Source organism: Rhinoderma darwinii, chromosome 2 (assembly GCF_050947455.1).
Source record: "Rhinoderma darwinii isolate aRhiDar2 chromosome 2, aRhiDar2.hap1, whole genome shotgun sequence".
In the NCBI taxonomy this organism is placed as follows: domain Eukaryota; kingdom Metazoa; phylum Chordata; class Amphibia; order Anura; family Rhinodermatidae; genus Rhinoderma; species Rhinoderma darwinii.
Genome location: NC_134688.1, coordinates 410456363 through 410473835, shown reverse-complemented (window position 1 = coordinate 410473835; position 17473 = coordinate 410456363). Strand labels below are relative to the sequence as shown.

General features: G+C 41.7%; 1 protein-coding gene across 3 annotated transcripts in view; it reads right to left on the bottom strand.

The window, feature by feature from the left end:
- INPP5K (inositol polyphosphate-5-phosphatase K) overlaps positions 1 to 17473 on the bottom strand; it is a 38160-nt gene that overhangs the window by 15013 nt on the left and 5674 nt on the right. For all 3 annotated transcript variants that reach the window (XM_075854180.1, XM_075854179.1, XM_075854181.1), the window contains exons 3-5: positions 13334 to 13403; positions 4137 to 4244; positions 2992 to 3100 (exon numbers count right to left, since the gene is read on the bottom strand). In XM_075854180.1, coding sequence (XP_075710295.1) covers positions 2992 to 3100; positions 4137 to 4244; positions 13334 to 13395 — 279 coding nt within the window. In that variant the 5' untranslated portion in view covers positions 13396 to 13403. The remainder of the gene's footprint in view (positions 1 to 2991; positions 3101 to 4136; positions 4245 to 13333; positions 13404 to 17473) is intronic.

The window sequence follows — 17473 nt, the reverse complement described above, 5'->3', positions numbered from 1 at the left end:
GAACATGGCGGGCGCACTACAAAACACCCCCATGTTCTGTCTTCAGTGCCTGAACCGCCGGTCATTAGTGCAGCGCCAGCCGCATCTCCGCATGCTGACCACGCGCGTACTTCCTGTCAGGACCGGGGCAATGTCTGTACTACACAGCCGCAGCCCCGCTCTATAACGGTGGAGATCAGAGAAGCCTCTCCTCTCCGCCGTTATTCCCGTGAATGCTGCGATCACAGCTGACTGCAGCATTCAGGGGAAAATGAAGAGGGGGTTGCCCCTTGGATCGCGTCACAGGGAATTCCTGTAACGCGATTGAGGGACATACCATATATGGGCAGACAGCCCAGGGTCCATTGAAGGACTGTCCTGCCTACCATATTTCCTGTTGTTAGGGCATACTTGGGTATGTCCTAACAACTGCCTGTGTACTATCAGTACACAGGCTAATGTACTGTAATATAGATATCTGCCGGGACATTACTATCAGTATACAGATATATGGCAGTACATTAGAGTTTAAAAATAAAGTAAAAACAAAGTAATGTTAAATAAATACACATACACCTTTTTTTAAAATAAACATTAAAATAAGTCTCAATACATAAAATACACATTCGGTATTGGCGCGGCCGTAATAACCTGCACAATAATTTTTTTGCATCATTTATGATGTGTACGCTGTAAAAATAAAATAAAAACTGCTTTCTTTCACTTATTGTGGGGTACAAGGTGTGATGAATTTAACCTCCATGTGCCTCTCATTAATAGTAATTAACCCCATCATGTTACATAGTTACATAGTTACATAGTTACATAGTTAGTACGGCTGAAAAAAGACACATGTCCATCAAGTTCAACCAAGGGAAGGGAAAAGGGAAGGAAAAATTTCTACACATAGGAGCTAATATTTTTTTGTTCTAGGAAATTATCTAACCCTTTTTTAAAGCCATCTACTGTCCCTGCTGTGACCAGCTCCTGCGGTAGGCTATTCCATAAATTCACAGTTCTCACTGTAAAGAAGCCTTGTCGCCTCTGCAGCTTGAACCTTTTTTTCTCCAGACGGAGGGAGTGCCCCCTTGTTTTTTGAGGGGGTTTTACAAGGAACAGGATTTCACCATATTTTTTGTATGTGCCATTAATATATTTATATAAGTTAATCATGTCCCCCCTTAGTCTTCTTTTTTCTAGGCTAAATAGGTTTAATTCTTTCAATCTTTCCTCATAACTTAAATTCTCCATGCCCCTTATTAGCTTCGTTGCTCTTCTTTGTATTTTTTCCAACTCCAGGGCATCCTTTCTATGAACTGGAGCCCAGAACTGAACTGCATATTCTAGATGAGGCCTCACTAATGCTTTGTAAAGTGGCATTATTACATCCCTGTCCCGCGAGTCCATGCCTCTTTTAATACACGACAATATCCTGCTGGCCTTTGAAGCAGCTGATTGACACTGCATGCTGTTATTGAGTTTATGATTTACAAGTACACCCAGATCCTTCTCAACAAGTGAATCCGCCAGTGTAGCGCCCCCTAGGACATATGATGCATGCAGGTTGTTGGTACCAAGATGCATAACTTTACATTTATCTACATTAAACTTCATTTGCCAAGTGGACGCCCAAACACTTAGTTTGTTTAAATCTGCCTGTAATTCATGAACATCTTCCATAGTCTGAACTATATTACATAGCTTGGTGTCATCTGCAAAAATAGAAATAGTGCTATTAATCCCTTCCTCTATATCATTAATAAATAAGTTGAATAATAGTGGTCCCAGCACTGAACCCTGGGGTACACCACTTATAACCGGGGACCATTCAGAGAAGGAATCATTGACCACAACCCTCTGGATACGGTCCTTGAGCCAATTCTCAATCCAATTAGAAACTATATTTTCTAAACCTATAGTCCTTAATTTACCCATTAGGCGTCTATGGGGGACAGTGTCAAATGCCTTTGTACCTTACATATTAACCCATTATGACTGAGAAACATGATGGGGTTAATTACTATTAATGTGAGGCACGTGGAGGTTAAATTCATCATCCCACCTCGCGCGTCACATCAGAAAATGGAAGAACTTTTTTTAAAATTATTATTATTGTTGGCAAAGTATCGAATTGGCATCGAAATCGCAATACTAAACGAAGTATTGGTATCGAAGTCCAAATTCTGGTATCGTGACATCCCTACTCGCTAATATACATACCGGAATGTATATTAGAGAGTGTACTCACATACTGCAGTGAGTAAACTGCGAATACTTTTTGGTCCCCGCATAACGCCTTTAACATGAAAGAATAAAAGCAATATTATATTACATAGTAGAAAGCAAAAATAGGTATATTTGGAAAAAGACAGGGCTAGTTAAAATAAAGGTGGCATGTGGGGTAGTACGATTCCTGCATGAGGCTCTTCATCACGACATGTATCATGTGATTATAACGGTATGTGCAGGTGCTCCCCAACTAGTGTTTTATCCGCCCACTCACCTGGCGCCAACTTTTAGTAGTGCTAAGAACCACATCACAGCTGCTTGCCATTTTTGCACTCTGATATTTTCTGTTTGTTTGGTACATTTGTTCTTATCACTTAGTTTAAATTGTTAATAAATATAAAGTGCAGCTCCTGTTTAAATATAAAATACCTATGACTGGCATTGAAACTGAAGCATGGTATGCTGCATGTCACAGAGCTGGAGGAGCTGAGCAGGTTGATATACAGACTACTGTTTAGGAGTCCAGTGGGCAGTCCTACTCAGTGATTGACAGCCATGTGATCCTACACCGGTATTGCTGTCAATCAATGAATAGGACCGCCCACTGGACCCAGGTCTAGAGGGAGTAGGAATTCCAGTTAATAAATTATACTGAATATTTTCCCACAAAACCATATATTATTCAATATGAACAGTCACATTCAGATTTATAACAGAACAGCATGTTCAACATAAATAAGGGAGAAGATGTATTGGAGCAGATACAATTAAAATATTTTTTACCTTGACATAGCCAAGAGGAGCCAAAACATCCATGAGAAATAGACTCCATGGATCATCGAAAGCCAAATCGGATAGAAAGTTTACAATTTTGGCATTTACCTCCTGCAACCTAAAACACACACAAACATCTTTTTCAGCATTGCATAATGATCTCATGAGCAGAAATGTATAGACCATGCCTTATGTACGACAACATCTGATCAACCCAGTAAAATACACATGCCCTAATGGGAAAAAATATATATAAAGTGACATTTTAAAGCCCAATTATAAGGCTTTATACAATGCAGCATGTTAATAACAGCCCAAAAATTGGATGAAGATGAGAAATGTAATATAAATTTTCAGCCCTTGAACAAGGGCTCTGCCCATCTGATTTATTGCTGCATCTAAAATAAAAAATGAAACCATTTTACAAATAACCTCGATTAAAAGTCTACCGTTTTTGGTCTGCAGTTCCTATGCAGACCTATGTCATCAAGGTTACAGACTACATACTCCCTTCCATCCGTTCCCTAAATCTTAAAGTGTAGCTAAACGTTTGACAAACTTCTGACATGTCATAGTGACATGTCAGAAGTTTGGATTGGTGGGGGTCTGAGCATTGAGACCCCCACCAATCGCTAGAACGAAGCAGCTGAAGCGCTTATGTGAGCTCTCAGCCGCTTCGTGTCTGTTCGGCTTTTTCCGGAAATAAATGTATCGGTGTACACTCAATAGAAAGCCTATTTGCGGAAAAAGCCGAACAGACACGAAGCGGCTGAGAGCTCACACGAGCGCTTCAGCTGCTTCGTTCTGGTCATTGGTGGGGGTCTCAGTGCTCGGACCCCCACCAATCCAAACTTCTGACATGTCACTATGACATGTCAGAAGTTTGTCAAACATTTAGCTGCACTTTAATAACATACATTGGGTAGGTAGGCAAGAATTAGAAGACAGTTAGAAGGAATGCACACCAAAGTTTGAGGAATTATTATAACACACACACTTTGTTCAGTTCTTAAAATAAAGTGCAAATAATGACATTTTATAAATGTAAAACTAATATAAAGTATATGAACTATAATAAAACCTTTCAACTTAGCAAGAGATCAGCTATAATATATATGTAATAAGGATTTTAAAATCATAATATAAATACTTACCCAATAACATAGAGATCAATATTAGAACCTAAAGAGTCAAGCAGCAATAAGGAGCTGAGGTCTCTAGGAGGAGGTGCTGTTCCCACATTCCAAGTAAGAACTTGCAATCTTCAAGGAAATATACAATTATTAGAATTTAGAATAACATCAAAGGCTTAGTGCAAAGTTAATTCAATAATACACATGTGTAACCAACCAAAGCAAATGTAAACCAGATTTATAAAAACAAAAAACAAAAAAAAAAAAAAACATGTAAGCAAAAGGTATACAGATAAATGATGGTCTCAGAGTGGGTATATGCACATATTCCTGCCATAACACTTTATCAGACTAATGTTTGATAATCAAACAATTAAAAGCAAAAGTATCCTGTGTAATTAAACCTGAGATCCAGCATTTTCGGGGGAATCTTTTTGCCACAGATTAGAAACGCTTGATCAATTGAGCGAGAAAGTTCCTCATGCAGGTCATCATCAGAACTGACGTCTTCCATGCAGGTCATCAGCTGAGCCACTCTCTGACGCAGTACAACTTTGCCGCATGAACCAGCGCTGCCCAGGCTATCTGAGCGCACCCGGGTCTCAACACTGGGCAGCGAGAAGACATCCATATCAGAACGTTCTTCACTGTGCCTTTCCATCATGTTACAGGCAAAGCAATTGCGACGGGGACAGATCTAAAATGGGCTAATCTTACGTTCCCAAAGAAATGCTGTACCAGAAAACTTATTAATCCCAGCACAATCCCAGCCTTTGTGTGCAACACTAAGAAACAAAAATCCCATACTTATGGTTCACGGTGGTCATAAAATCCTTCTTTTATTATCCTGGAAAGCAAATATGCACCGACTAAAGAATTCCAGGGGGAAAAAAAACAAAAATGGCAAGCTATAACACATTGCCTAAAAGTACACTTGTCCCTTTCATTTCTTAACCCTTTCAAGAGAAAGGCCTTTGGATGCCTGAATGTCCACAGAAAAACGTCACCTTTTGGAATACCACATTATTTATTTTTATACTTTGGCCAAATAGTTTTTGCTCTATTTTTAGGGCACAGATGGGGCTTTAATGTAGTTCCAAGACAGAACCGGTATCTTTAAGCTTTATATAGGGGAAAATGGGGAAAATAGGAGAGAAAAAAATGCAATTGTCTTTTTTTTTTTAAATAAATTTAACAATTAGTTTAAGCAAACAAATTTGTCACAGAATAATTCCTGCTCCCTTCCTTGTATAACGATACCAAATATATGCACTTTGCCCAACCTACATCATTGCCCGAGAACTAAGGTCTTCATTTTTTTCTATTGCATAAGGCGGTTTGTGGGATTTGATAATGGATGCAAAAAAACCTGTGCATTGAAATCTTTACTGTAAACATAAGAGCAGATATGGGCAGGGCGAGGGAGACCAACACTAATGATAAGTAATAATTTGTGTGGATTTGATATAACATATTTTGTGATATGGATGCATTATTATATGTATCCATAAAACCCATGTTAAAAAAAATAAAAAAATAGTCCCTGGCTGGGTCGGGGTTACATAATTTTTTTTTTTTTTTTTTATCTACTATTTTTTATGATAAATTTATGCAATTGAATGGATTTTTCCTTTTTTTTTTCTGTGTCTGGATGAAGCTGGGAGTACATGATCCGTGTCCTCCCAGCATTCTTCTGCATGCAGATCACAGATAATAGTGATCTACTTACTGTCTGCTGGCCATTAGATCACTATTAGGAGTCATCTGCATATAGAGGAATGCTGGGAAGACGCAGATCATGTCCTTTCAGCATGCTCCTCCCCCATGTGTTACAGTTGGAGTCCTGTGACATCACAATGACATCACCGGTTTCCATAGCAAATGCAGAAAGTAAGATTCCAGCATTTGGGTGCCAGTGATTAACACAGTACTCACTTTGAGTGCTGTGTTAAGCACTTTTTGTGACTTGGAGCCAATCATTTAAGCCCCCTCACTTCAGGAGGATCGCGGTGACACTCTGTGAGCCTGATCTCTTTAATGCAGCACAATCTGCCATTAAAGGAAACCAGGTATGTTTACGTTTCTTGCTGCATGACAGGTCGACAGCTGGAACACAAATATACGTATTGTGGATATCTTGGGGATAAGCAATCACATGGAACACGGACTACACTTTCTACAATAGAATCCCCTCCAAATAAACACGTCTAGTGAGGACCAAAACAGTCAATCATATATAGGATTATCACCTATCCTGTGTCATTATCACCTATCCGCTTGTCAAGCGGACAAGCGAGAAAACAGCAGGGACCACGCATGCACGTTCCTGACTGTATAACAGAACAGCCCATACACGGCATGTCACTAGTGACGAGCCGTCTACCAAGCAGATACTTTTAACAGTTTGACCACGCGATAAGTATAAGGCTCGTAAACAGAGGGGGCAAAGAGAGTGACATCACCAGTCATGTGCCCCATGGCAGCATCGGGAAACCGGGCCAATTTTGATACAATAAGGGGATTACAAATGTAATCACATTCAGAGGTTAAAAGCACTGATACATAAAAGTGTTAACTCAGAAAACCCCTTTAAGTAATGTTTGTTTGCTCTTATAAAATAAAGCTGAGCATTGCGGTGCTCTCTTCAGAGTATCTAGAACCTTTTTCAGCCTTGTCCATACTGTAGAAAGTCTATGAGCCCGCATACCGCTAGCTTGGGTTTCCAGGAAAAGCCAATCAGAAACGAAGTGGCACAGTGCTCACACGAGCGCTTCTGACACTTTGTTTTATCGATTGGTAGGGGTCTCAGTGTTCGGACCCCCCACCGATCAAAACTTCTGACACGTCACGATTAAACTTTTGACATGTAGTTACCCTTTAATAGAGGACAATCGATATAACGCAGAGAACAAAGACCTCAATTGAGTTTTAAATGCATCTCCCTCCCTTAGGAACTCTTTGGAAAAGCTCCCGATGTACATGATAAAATGTCCATAGAACTTTATTAGCCTGACGGAGACTAAAAGACTGTCCTTTTGGTCTCAGTCAGACTGGCATATGTCAGTATACCTTTTTTTGAAGGATAGAATAGTGTAGTAAAACGACACTTCCCCATCCTCAGGGATGCTGCAAAAAAGCAACAACAACCTATAGCGCGCGGGATCGTTTTTTTTTTTTTAACATGGGAGCCTTTGTGTGACAAATTTCACTGTATGGCATGTGTCACAGGTATACCTTAAACGTATACAACGGCCAGCGCCTAACATCACTGTCCCAACAGTGATGTCAGGAGCTTTCCAATACATCAGAAGCACTCTGCCCACAGACTTTGGCACTGGGAAAGCTCCTGACATCACCGTTCATATATGGACACAGATGTCAGAAGCTTCCCCCAGGCACAGCGCTTTAGGTAGTGCTCTGCCCAGGGGGTACGGGCCTATACAGTGGGATAAGTTGCAGCCTCCTATCAGAGGCATATGTCCGACGTCTAACATATACCTTCGACAGATGGCAAAAACGTAATGTGAAGAGAGCCTTACCATTAGGCTACATTCACACGAGCGTGACAGATTTACGGGTGTAAAAAACATGCGTAAATCTGGTCCATGTGCATTGCATTTTGCATCAGTGTGCTTTGCGATTGACATGTGTTTTCCACGCACTCGCAAAGCATTTTTTTTTAAATGGAATTGATGCACAAATCGTGCACAGCACACTGCTGTGCATCCGTGTGCTGTGTGTGGTTTTCACGCACCCACTGACTTCAATGGGCGCATAGGTGCGTGAAAACGCACCAATATAGGACATGCAGTTCGTTTCACGCAGCGGACTATCGCTGCGCAAAAACTCTTGCATGTGTGAACAGCCCCAATGAAATCAATGGGTCCGTGGGCTGTGCGTGATTTCCATGCACAGAACATGGATGAGATTCACGTTCATGTGAATGGGCCTCTGCACATTGGGGATAATCATCCAAGTACAGAAATTTTTGGGTAAAGGGGAAGAGCAGACAGGGCCAGTGTAGAAAAGTCAAGAATTGTCGGGCAGCAATAATTTGTGAGTGTTTGGGGTACCATATGAACATATTAATGTCTCAGCATCTGACTCATCGAAAATGCATTCAAGCCACTGTGTGTGTGTGTGTGTGGGTGTGTGGGTGTGTGAGGGGGGGGGGGGTTCGGAGGTGTGAGTACAGGTATGTTTTCTTGGGGGGGGTGTTATAACTTTTTTACTGTTGTACTATTTTCCTCATTTTATTTATTTTTATGTATTTGTTTTTTACATCTTACTATTCACAATTATGCATATTTGTCACTTGACTGGACTAGACATTCATATATATTGTACTATTATGTCATACAGCTCTGTGACTTTTTTTGGGGAGGTAAGCTGTATAGCACTGCATTACACTGTGTTTTTTTGCATGCAATACATAAAATGGAACACAGGCATAGAAGCCTGACATTTCCGAATCCCACTCTAAAATGCAGCATAATTTATCATGGCATTAACCATCGCTAAGGCATCTGTGCTGCTTTAATCTGTAGTTTAATAATGTAAAACGTACCAGTCTCCTGGTGCTAAGCCTTCAAGCTGTCCTCTCAAACAACACACCAGGCAACGTATGGGGACCTCCGGCTCTCGCTGGAGGAAACGGTACTGCAGCCATTATTCTGGTATTTTAAAGACAGATAAACATATTTGCCCTGCAGATGTCTCTTTAATTTTAATGCCCAGAAAACAGGATGCAGGATTAGGTTATAGAGTGAAATGTATATCCGATGCTGAATGCAAAACCTTGATCTCTGCTGGAAGGCATAACAACTACTGAAATGCATGGCTGCCAGTAAGAAACAGTCAGGATTTCAAAGGGAGAAAAAGACCTTATTAGTGGCTGTTCACATCTGCGTAGGAGCATGCTGCGCTATTATGTCCAGCAAAATGACGGAAACCTTGACGGAGAGCCTACAGAGCCCAATCAGGTCAATGGGTTCAGTCAGGCACCGATGGTTTTCCTCATGCAATGGATCCCGAGCTGATGTGAACTAAGCCTTAGAAACATACATCAGAATCAAAAAAATGGAAAATTAATGTAAAATAGTTTATACACCTGTGTACAGATTATCAAAGAAAGTTTGAGACAACCGACTCGGACTACCCACTCTAAAAAAATGGCAACTCACCGACAACCCATGTGATAACCAATTACTAACACCCGACACCCCACTCTGACAACCGACCATAGCCTTCTATATATAATATCCATCACATTTTTTTATTTTTGTCTGTGGGCGGACATGTTTGCATGTTGAGATTTGCATGTGGTGCTTAAGATGACATTTTGCGTACTAGCATCATCTTCACGATGAAACTGAGACATGGTTGCTCGTGTCTTGATGCTAGTAGAACTTCTCTATCAATATGAAACGGATGGGGACAGCTAGATAAAAGATACTACGGATACTTACACGGCTAAGTGTAACATGGCAAATTTTTTTCGTCTTAGGGAATTCCTTATTCCTCATTTGAGTCATCACTCATTTGGTAAAATCAGCTCAAATGACCTTGGTTTTATTCACATTTCCTTTTTTCTTTTATGCGAATGTTTTTCTCAATACGCAGCATGCGCCAACGGATCCGTACTGGTACCATTTTTAGTCCAAAGAATATGTTGATTCTAAAAATGCATGTTCTGTTTTTGCACAGTTCACATGTACGTATTTGTTCCGGTTTTTTTACATCTTTATTTCAGCAACATTACAAAAACAGCAAATAATCGTTTTGTTAACAAAGTAAGCATTATAGGAGAGATTTGTCCATAAATGTACAACATGCTGGAATTGTGCGATGACATTGTTAGGGACAATAAAGTCACCTTGCAGTCGCTTGAATTATTGATGATCGGCATATGGTCTACTTTAGGATTCAATAGTCATATACGATGGTCTAGAAGTGCAAGACCTTCCATGAACATCCCCCTTATATCACTTTTGCTATTGAAGAAGGTATATATATATATATCTCTTTATCTATTCTGTATTTTCTATTCTTCTCCAATGGTGAAGCCAGAGACCTCTTCTGTCTTGTAGGACTAGTGGTGAAATACAAAGACCATATTCATCAGCGGCAGCGTGCACAGCAATTTGTCCCAGATTCCTCACTAAACTCCGCCACTTGTAAGCCTCTCCTTGTGATTTCCCACCCTTTGTTCCCCACATAAACTCACTAATAGGGAGCTGAATAGGAATAGTACAAAGGCAGACATATTAATCACACGCCTGAGTTAATACGCTGCTTACACAATCCATCAATACATTCCACAGCGTTGTGCTGGTCATGCATGAGATCTATTCTGTCCGGTCCATATCTGTCAGTTATCCACAGTGCTGGGAACGTACAAAACATCAAGCATTGTAACTATACATCTGTCTGGCTAATTATATATATCCATAGAAACTATATCTAGCGTTCAATCGTCAACTCACATTTTCCTGGGTAGATGTTGGAAAGTTTAAAAACACATGGACAGAATGTTATATTGTTTTCTCAATTCTTTTATTTTTTTTATGATGTCCCCTAATCTCCATCAATGCACCTGTCTCTAGTAACAGGAAACCAAAATGCAGAATTTAGTTTTAGACATAAAAAAAAAATGATTTAGCTCAAACAGTAAAGCAATGGATTTACAAAGTTACTTAGTAAATAAGGCAGATAATGTCCAGTGAATAAATGTCCAGTGGATGGCACGGAAACTGAAGCTGTGCCCACGCCATCAAAAGCAGGTGCCAACTGCAATATACAGCCAACATCCTGCTGCAATGTCTGAGATCAGAGTCAATTCTGATCCTGGCTATCTAACCACTCACATGCTGCGTTCAAAAGCGAGCGTGGCATCTAAGTGGCAACAGAGGGAGGAGGCTCCCTCTGTCACCCCATCAGTGCCCCGCGATTACGGGGATCCCCTTGGCCTCCAGACCTGCCATGGCTATTTACGGAGTATACCAAAGTATTATAGTAGCAATCTCGCCCTGTGAGACAAAAAAATAATACTCATTACAAAAAAATAATAAAATAAAGCTCACTACAAAAAAAGTGTTCACAGAAAAAGTTACTTTATTGTGCAAAAGTGTTAAAAAAATTCTTCTACATATTTGGTAACGCTGCAATTGCAAAGACCCGTATAATAACAAGCATTATAACACACAACCCATTATTTATACCGCACAGTGAAGAATGTGAACAAACGCAACAATGAAATAGACTTATTTTCTATTCACCCCCCAAAAAACTTTAATTAATATGTCCTATGTAACCCAAAATGGTGTCATTAAAAAATAGGACTCATCCTGCAAAAAACAAGCCTTCATACAGCCTTCATACGCCGGTAAATAGTGTAAAATATAAGAAAAAAAAACAATGGCGGAATTGCAATTGTTTTCCATCCCCTCAAAAAAATTAGAGTTTTTTTTAGACTTTTTTCATTTGGTCTCAATATCCTTTTGATAGCAATCTAAGTGTATTGTGCATTCACTTGATGAAGCGACCTACATGGGGTAGGGCTACATAACTATGATTCTAGGAGCCCGGCTCCCTGCAGTGTGTTCGGTCCGAGACTTGCGGCCGAAATACGTTCCGTCTATTACGGACGTAACATGCTCGTGTGAACCCAGCCTTAGAGTTCCCATTCCAGTTATTACCCGTGCCCTGTTACCTGTTCCTGTATCCCGTGCGGTGTCCTTGTTGCTGTGCCTACTAGTTGGAGTTGTGTCTACTGCACCTGCTGTTTGCCACGTGCTGTGTCATCCACCACGTCCTGTGTCATCTGCCACGTCCAGAGGGATTCGTCACGGCACCTGCTGTTATCCGCCACATCTGGCGTTACCTGCTGCACCCTCCTCCATCTGTGCCAGAGCTGCGGCCACTGTCTAGACCATCCAGGTACCCTTGTGCGGTACTTTGTATTGCTGGGGTTCCCTGTTGTTTGGCCAGCTGCCTCCCTGCTACGGCGGTGCGGCCAAGTAGGTCCACATACCCACAAACTGTAACACATGCCCGGCCACCTTCTCTATTCATTTTCTGCTGTGATGCAGCGGTTGTTGGGTGGCCTCCATTCTGGAGATACGTATGGGTCCCAGAGCTGGTACCTACATCTATCAGACATTTATAGGATACTCTAAAGGTCTGAATTGGGAATAACCCTACACGTTACATAAACACTGCCATTATTTGCAATGGAATACTATTAGTAATCATAGGTCGTTGGGCTTTTTGGTTTACTGTAAAACTTGGGATTTAAATATTTTAATATAAAACAATAATATAATATTATAAATGTAAAAATAAGACAATAGAGTACTCTTGTGTCCAGTAAGATGAAATGTCAGAGTTAGGCCCCATGCACACGAACGTAAAAACTCCCGTAATTACGGCACGTTTTTACGGGCCCATGGACTTCTATTGGCCACAGGTACCTCCCCGTATGCTTACGGGAAGGTGCCTGTGCCGTTGAAAAATATTTAACATGTCCTATTTCAGGCTGTAATTACGACACGGGCAGGCCCATAAAAGTCTATGGGGCTCCCGTAATTACGGGTGACTACGTGTGTGCACCCGTAATTACGGGCGCGTTGCTAGGCGACGTCAGTAAATAGTCACTGTCCAGGGTGCTGAAAGAGTTAAACAATCGGCAGTAACTCTTTCAGCACCCTGGACAGAAACTAACGATCACAATATAGATCAACCTGTAAAGAAAAAAAAAAAAAAAAAAAGTTCATACTTACCCAGAACTCCCTGCTTTTTCCTCCAGTCCAGCCTCCTGGGATGACGTTTCAGCCCATGTGACCGCTGCAGCCAATCACAGGCTGCAGTAGTCTCATGGACAGCCGCGTCATCCAGGGAGGTCGGGCTGGATGTCGAAAGAGGGACGCGTCACCAAGACAACGGCCGGGTAAGTATGAATTTCTTTTACTTTTACTACGGAAAGGGCTGTCCCTTCTCTCTAATCTGCACTGATAGAGAGAAGGACTGCCGATTACTGCAGTGCAATTTTGCAGCGAAAACGTGCCCATAAATACGGGTGGAATACGGGTGACACCGGACCCGTATTTACGGAAGGACAAAAATACGTTCGTGTGCATGAGGCCTTAGTTTTTTCTATTACTCACACTCCTTCTACAGAATGTCACCCAGTTTGTTTTTTACAAATCACACATACTTACTTTAAATTCAGCTTATCAGGATCCAGCGTTAGTGAATCAAGGCACAGATTGTCAGGATCCATTTCTGATCCTAAGTGGTGGTAAAAGAAAACACAAATATAAATTCCAGATTCACTGTATTTTTTTTATGGTGTCTCTATTTAGGGAATACAAAAATAAAAAAAGGAGCATTCTGAGATTATGAATTAAAGGGGGTTTTCAGCTCTAATTCATTGTGGTGGAGATTACAACCATATATATTCAGTACAGCCCACACAGGAATGCGCATAGGGAGTGACTACATTCATTAGTTACACTCATACAAGTCCTGTCTCATGTAATAAATTCGGATTACTGCAGATAAAGAACCTCCAGAAATGTAAGCTCCTGAATGAAATGGAAAATGTATGGGAAAAAGTTACTTTTACTAACGGTGGCCATACATCTAACATAGCTGTCGGCTGACAGACATTCCTACCAAACACCCCAGAAAGTGCATGTGTTCTCAATGGGGAGAGGCGTATAAGCTGCTGCCACACACATTTCCGCATCAAAATCAGCACAAAAAACTCTGTGTGCACAGGGCCTAACTGTATACCCCAAACGGATTTAGAAAAAAAATAACGTGGAAGGGACTGGGGTTTACCCCGTAATTACACTAACAACTTATTCATTTCAATGGGTACAGGGTAATGGTTGATTTTCTCTGCGGTGGCACTGCAGGGGAATTGAACGCAGCCAGGTTTCCCCACCTATTAAACTGGGTTCACACTGTGCTTTTTTTGTTTTGTAATTACTCATCTGAAAAACTTGTGTTTTTGTAAAAAAAGCATGTATTTTTAAATACCCACGCATTTTTGTGTTCCAGCAGTAAGCCTATGAGCATGACCATTAAATTAAAATGCAGATTACAGCTAAAACAGTTAAAAAATGAATGCCTTTTAAGCAGCGTTTCTTTTGGCTGCATTTGAAAACGCAAAAAAAAACGCACAATGTGAACAGAGCCTTAGGCCAAGTTCACACGTACCGTAAATACAGCAGATTTTCCACAACAGCATAATGTTCACAAAGAGTTTTTTGCAGGCGAAATTTTTGCCTCAAAATTCCGTTTGGAAGTTTGAGGCAGATTTTCCTCTTCCTGCACGCCGATTTTCACTGCATTTTTCGCAGCGTTTTTGCGGCGTTTTTCGCCCGCGCCGTTGAAATACGCTTTCTCTGCCTCCCATTGAAGTCAATGGGAGGTCAGAGGCGTAAATGCCCGAAGATAGGGCATGTCCCTTCTTCCTCTGCCCCCGCCTCCCATTGAAATCAATGGGAGGCCTTTTCGGGCCGTTTTTTACGAGTTTTGTGACGCAGTGGTTTCTGCAGTGAGCACAAAATCTGCCACGTGTGCAGGGGGCCGACAGCTAATATACTAGATAAATGTTAGCATCCCAGTAAGGTCAGATATATATTGTCGCAACAGTATGCAAAAAAAAAGTAAAAGATTGGACCACACAGTATAAAACGTCACACAATGCAATAGATGGCCATTTATGCGTTCCATTATTTAAATTCACATACAAGAGATTTGTCACGCAGATTTTCTTGGTTAGAGGATTAGACAGATTAAAATTGTATGTGAAGATTTCTTTCTTGATGAACAGTTCAATTCTCCTCAAATAAACCATGTGGGATCAGTGGTAAGTGGCTTACAGTTGATCATGCTCAAGGCAAGCTGTCACACACAGAAAAACACTGAATATTACCCTACAACAAAACCGCAGAATCTGCTATTATGTGGGAATGGAAAACAGACAACTGGATCCACACATCAAGGCTTACACTCACTGGAATATATGTGGCGACATTTTATTTAGCATAAGGGTGCCCATACAGGTATGAGTGTGACTCCTAAGCGAGCAGGCACATCCGTCGCTATGCGACCTAGCAGTTAGGGGTTCCCAATTTCACTTCGACATGGTAAAAGGTAAACGAAACATCCGCCCTAGCGTACGTGAGGACTACGGTCCCACGTAAATGACCTTATTAGGGCTCCGTACAACTCCTGAGTTGTACAGAGCGGTGATCCAGCGCTTATAGAATTCTTTATGGCCATAATGTACCCTCTACAGGCCACCGGTTTACTACAGAGGCATAGAGTGTTTCTAGGCTGTAGTACGAAGCCGCAGGGACTCAATATACAGGCTCAGTACACAACCGTAATACAGCCCCAACAGAAGTTTATGGGGCCTTGCTATGCCATTGTATTTATGTTTTTTTTGGTTGAATTCCGTGTAAATCCAATAGAAAAAAATTATTGTGGCATGTTCCATTGGATGTTGATAATGCAGCGCCATTAGAAGGCACATATAGTGGCACACAGAGTCCTATGGCTCTGAAGTACGGAGCAACGGGATTACATGTGCCTCAGTGCAGCCGCCATACACTATGGCGTGTGGGGGTATGTCCACATGTAGCATAAACACTGCGGATTATCTGCAACGTATTTCATGGCGGAAAATCTGCACCATAATACAGTAGCAGCAAGGTGGATTAGATTTGAACAAATCTCATCCACAAGCTGCGTAATAAATCCGCCGAAAAAAAAAATTCATAAAATGACCTGCGGTGCTTTTTTTAATCTGAAGGATGTCAATTTATGATACAGAATCGCTGGTTTTCTGTTGCAGTTTTTACCTCCCCATTAAATTCAATGGGGAAAACCCGCAACAAATAGCAGATGTTGGGATTTTTGTGTCGGAAAAGCAAATTCAGAAAAAAAAACGAAAAAAAAACCCAAAACATTATACTTACGCAGATCTCTCTACTTCTGCGTCCAGCCCGGCATCCAGGGATGAAGTTTCATCCCTACAGCAGTCACATTCGATGAAACGTCAGAGGGACGCGTCGACTATGGGTAAGTGTAGGCTTTTTTTTGTACCTGCTGTTTTCTGCAGGGAACATTCCGGCCGAAAAACTGCTACGTTACTGTGCATCAATTCTGCTGCATTTTTGGAACAACAATTTGACATGCTGCTGGTTTTATACGCATTTAATTGAACTAAAAATCAATATTATACTTGCTGTTCCAGAGTAAGAATTAGTCTACAGTCGTACGCTTGTGTGATCTGTATCTGTCCTGAACTTCACCTCTAATGATACTTTAAGAAAAAGTCACTTATGTCTAATGAATTAAATCACCTCCACAATGACCAATTCCCCTTAGGCTGCATTCAGGCGAGCTTGTCCGATTTGCGCGTGTAAAAAACGCAGCGTTTTTCCTACATTTCTTGTCCGTGTGCGTTCAGGGTTGCTAACCGTCTGTAAATTTATGGACAGTCCGCAAAAATTGTTTTTTTTTCTGCCGTCCGTAGCGTCCGGCAGAAAAAAGCACCATCCGGGATTTTTCTGCAGTCTCCCGGAACTTTGCACTGCGCATGCGCCAAAATGTACATCTGCAGTGCAAAGGAATAGTAGGCTGCGGCCAGGCATATTTTCAGATTCTGTAGAATCTGAAAATATGCAGGCCGGCCGCTGCCAAGTGCAGGGAGTGCACCAATCCAGTCACCTGACATGGTCAGGTGACACAGGTCCAGTCCTGTGCCATCACTGAACCCAGTCAAAAGTGATCTTCCGCTGCTTCGCTGCATGACCATCTCCTCCTCCTGACGGTGAGTCGTGTCAGGCAGATCGGAGAGTGGTAGCGGTAGGCGCCATCTACAAGGGGGAGCTTTGTGGCGCCATCTACAAGGGGAGGGGGGGCTGTGTGGCTATCTACAAGGGGGGGGGCTGTGTGGCGCTATATACAAGGGGGGCTGTGTGGCGCTATATACAAGGGGGGGGCTGTGTGGCGCTATATACAAGGGGGGGCTGTGTGGCGCTATATACAAGGGGGGGCTGTGTGGCGCTATATACAAGGGGGGGCTGTGTGGCGCTATATACAAGGGGGGGGCTGTGTGGCGCTATATACAAGGGGGGCTGTGTGGCGCTATATACAAGGGAGGCTGTGTCGTGCTATATACAAGGGGGAGCTGTGTGTGGTGTTATCTGCAGGGAGCACGGTTACTGGTGGGGCACTTTTATTGTGTCGAGCACGAAGGGATCATTATTATCATCTGGATTACGAGATTGTTTAGAGGATGGGGTATAGGTGTAGAACAGCAAGAAACCAACATGTCC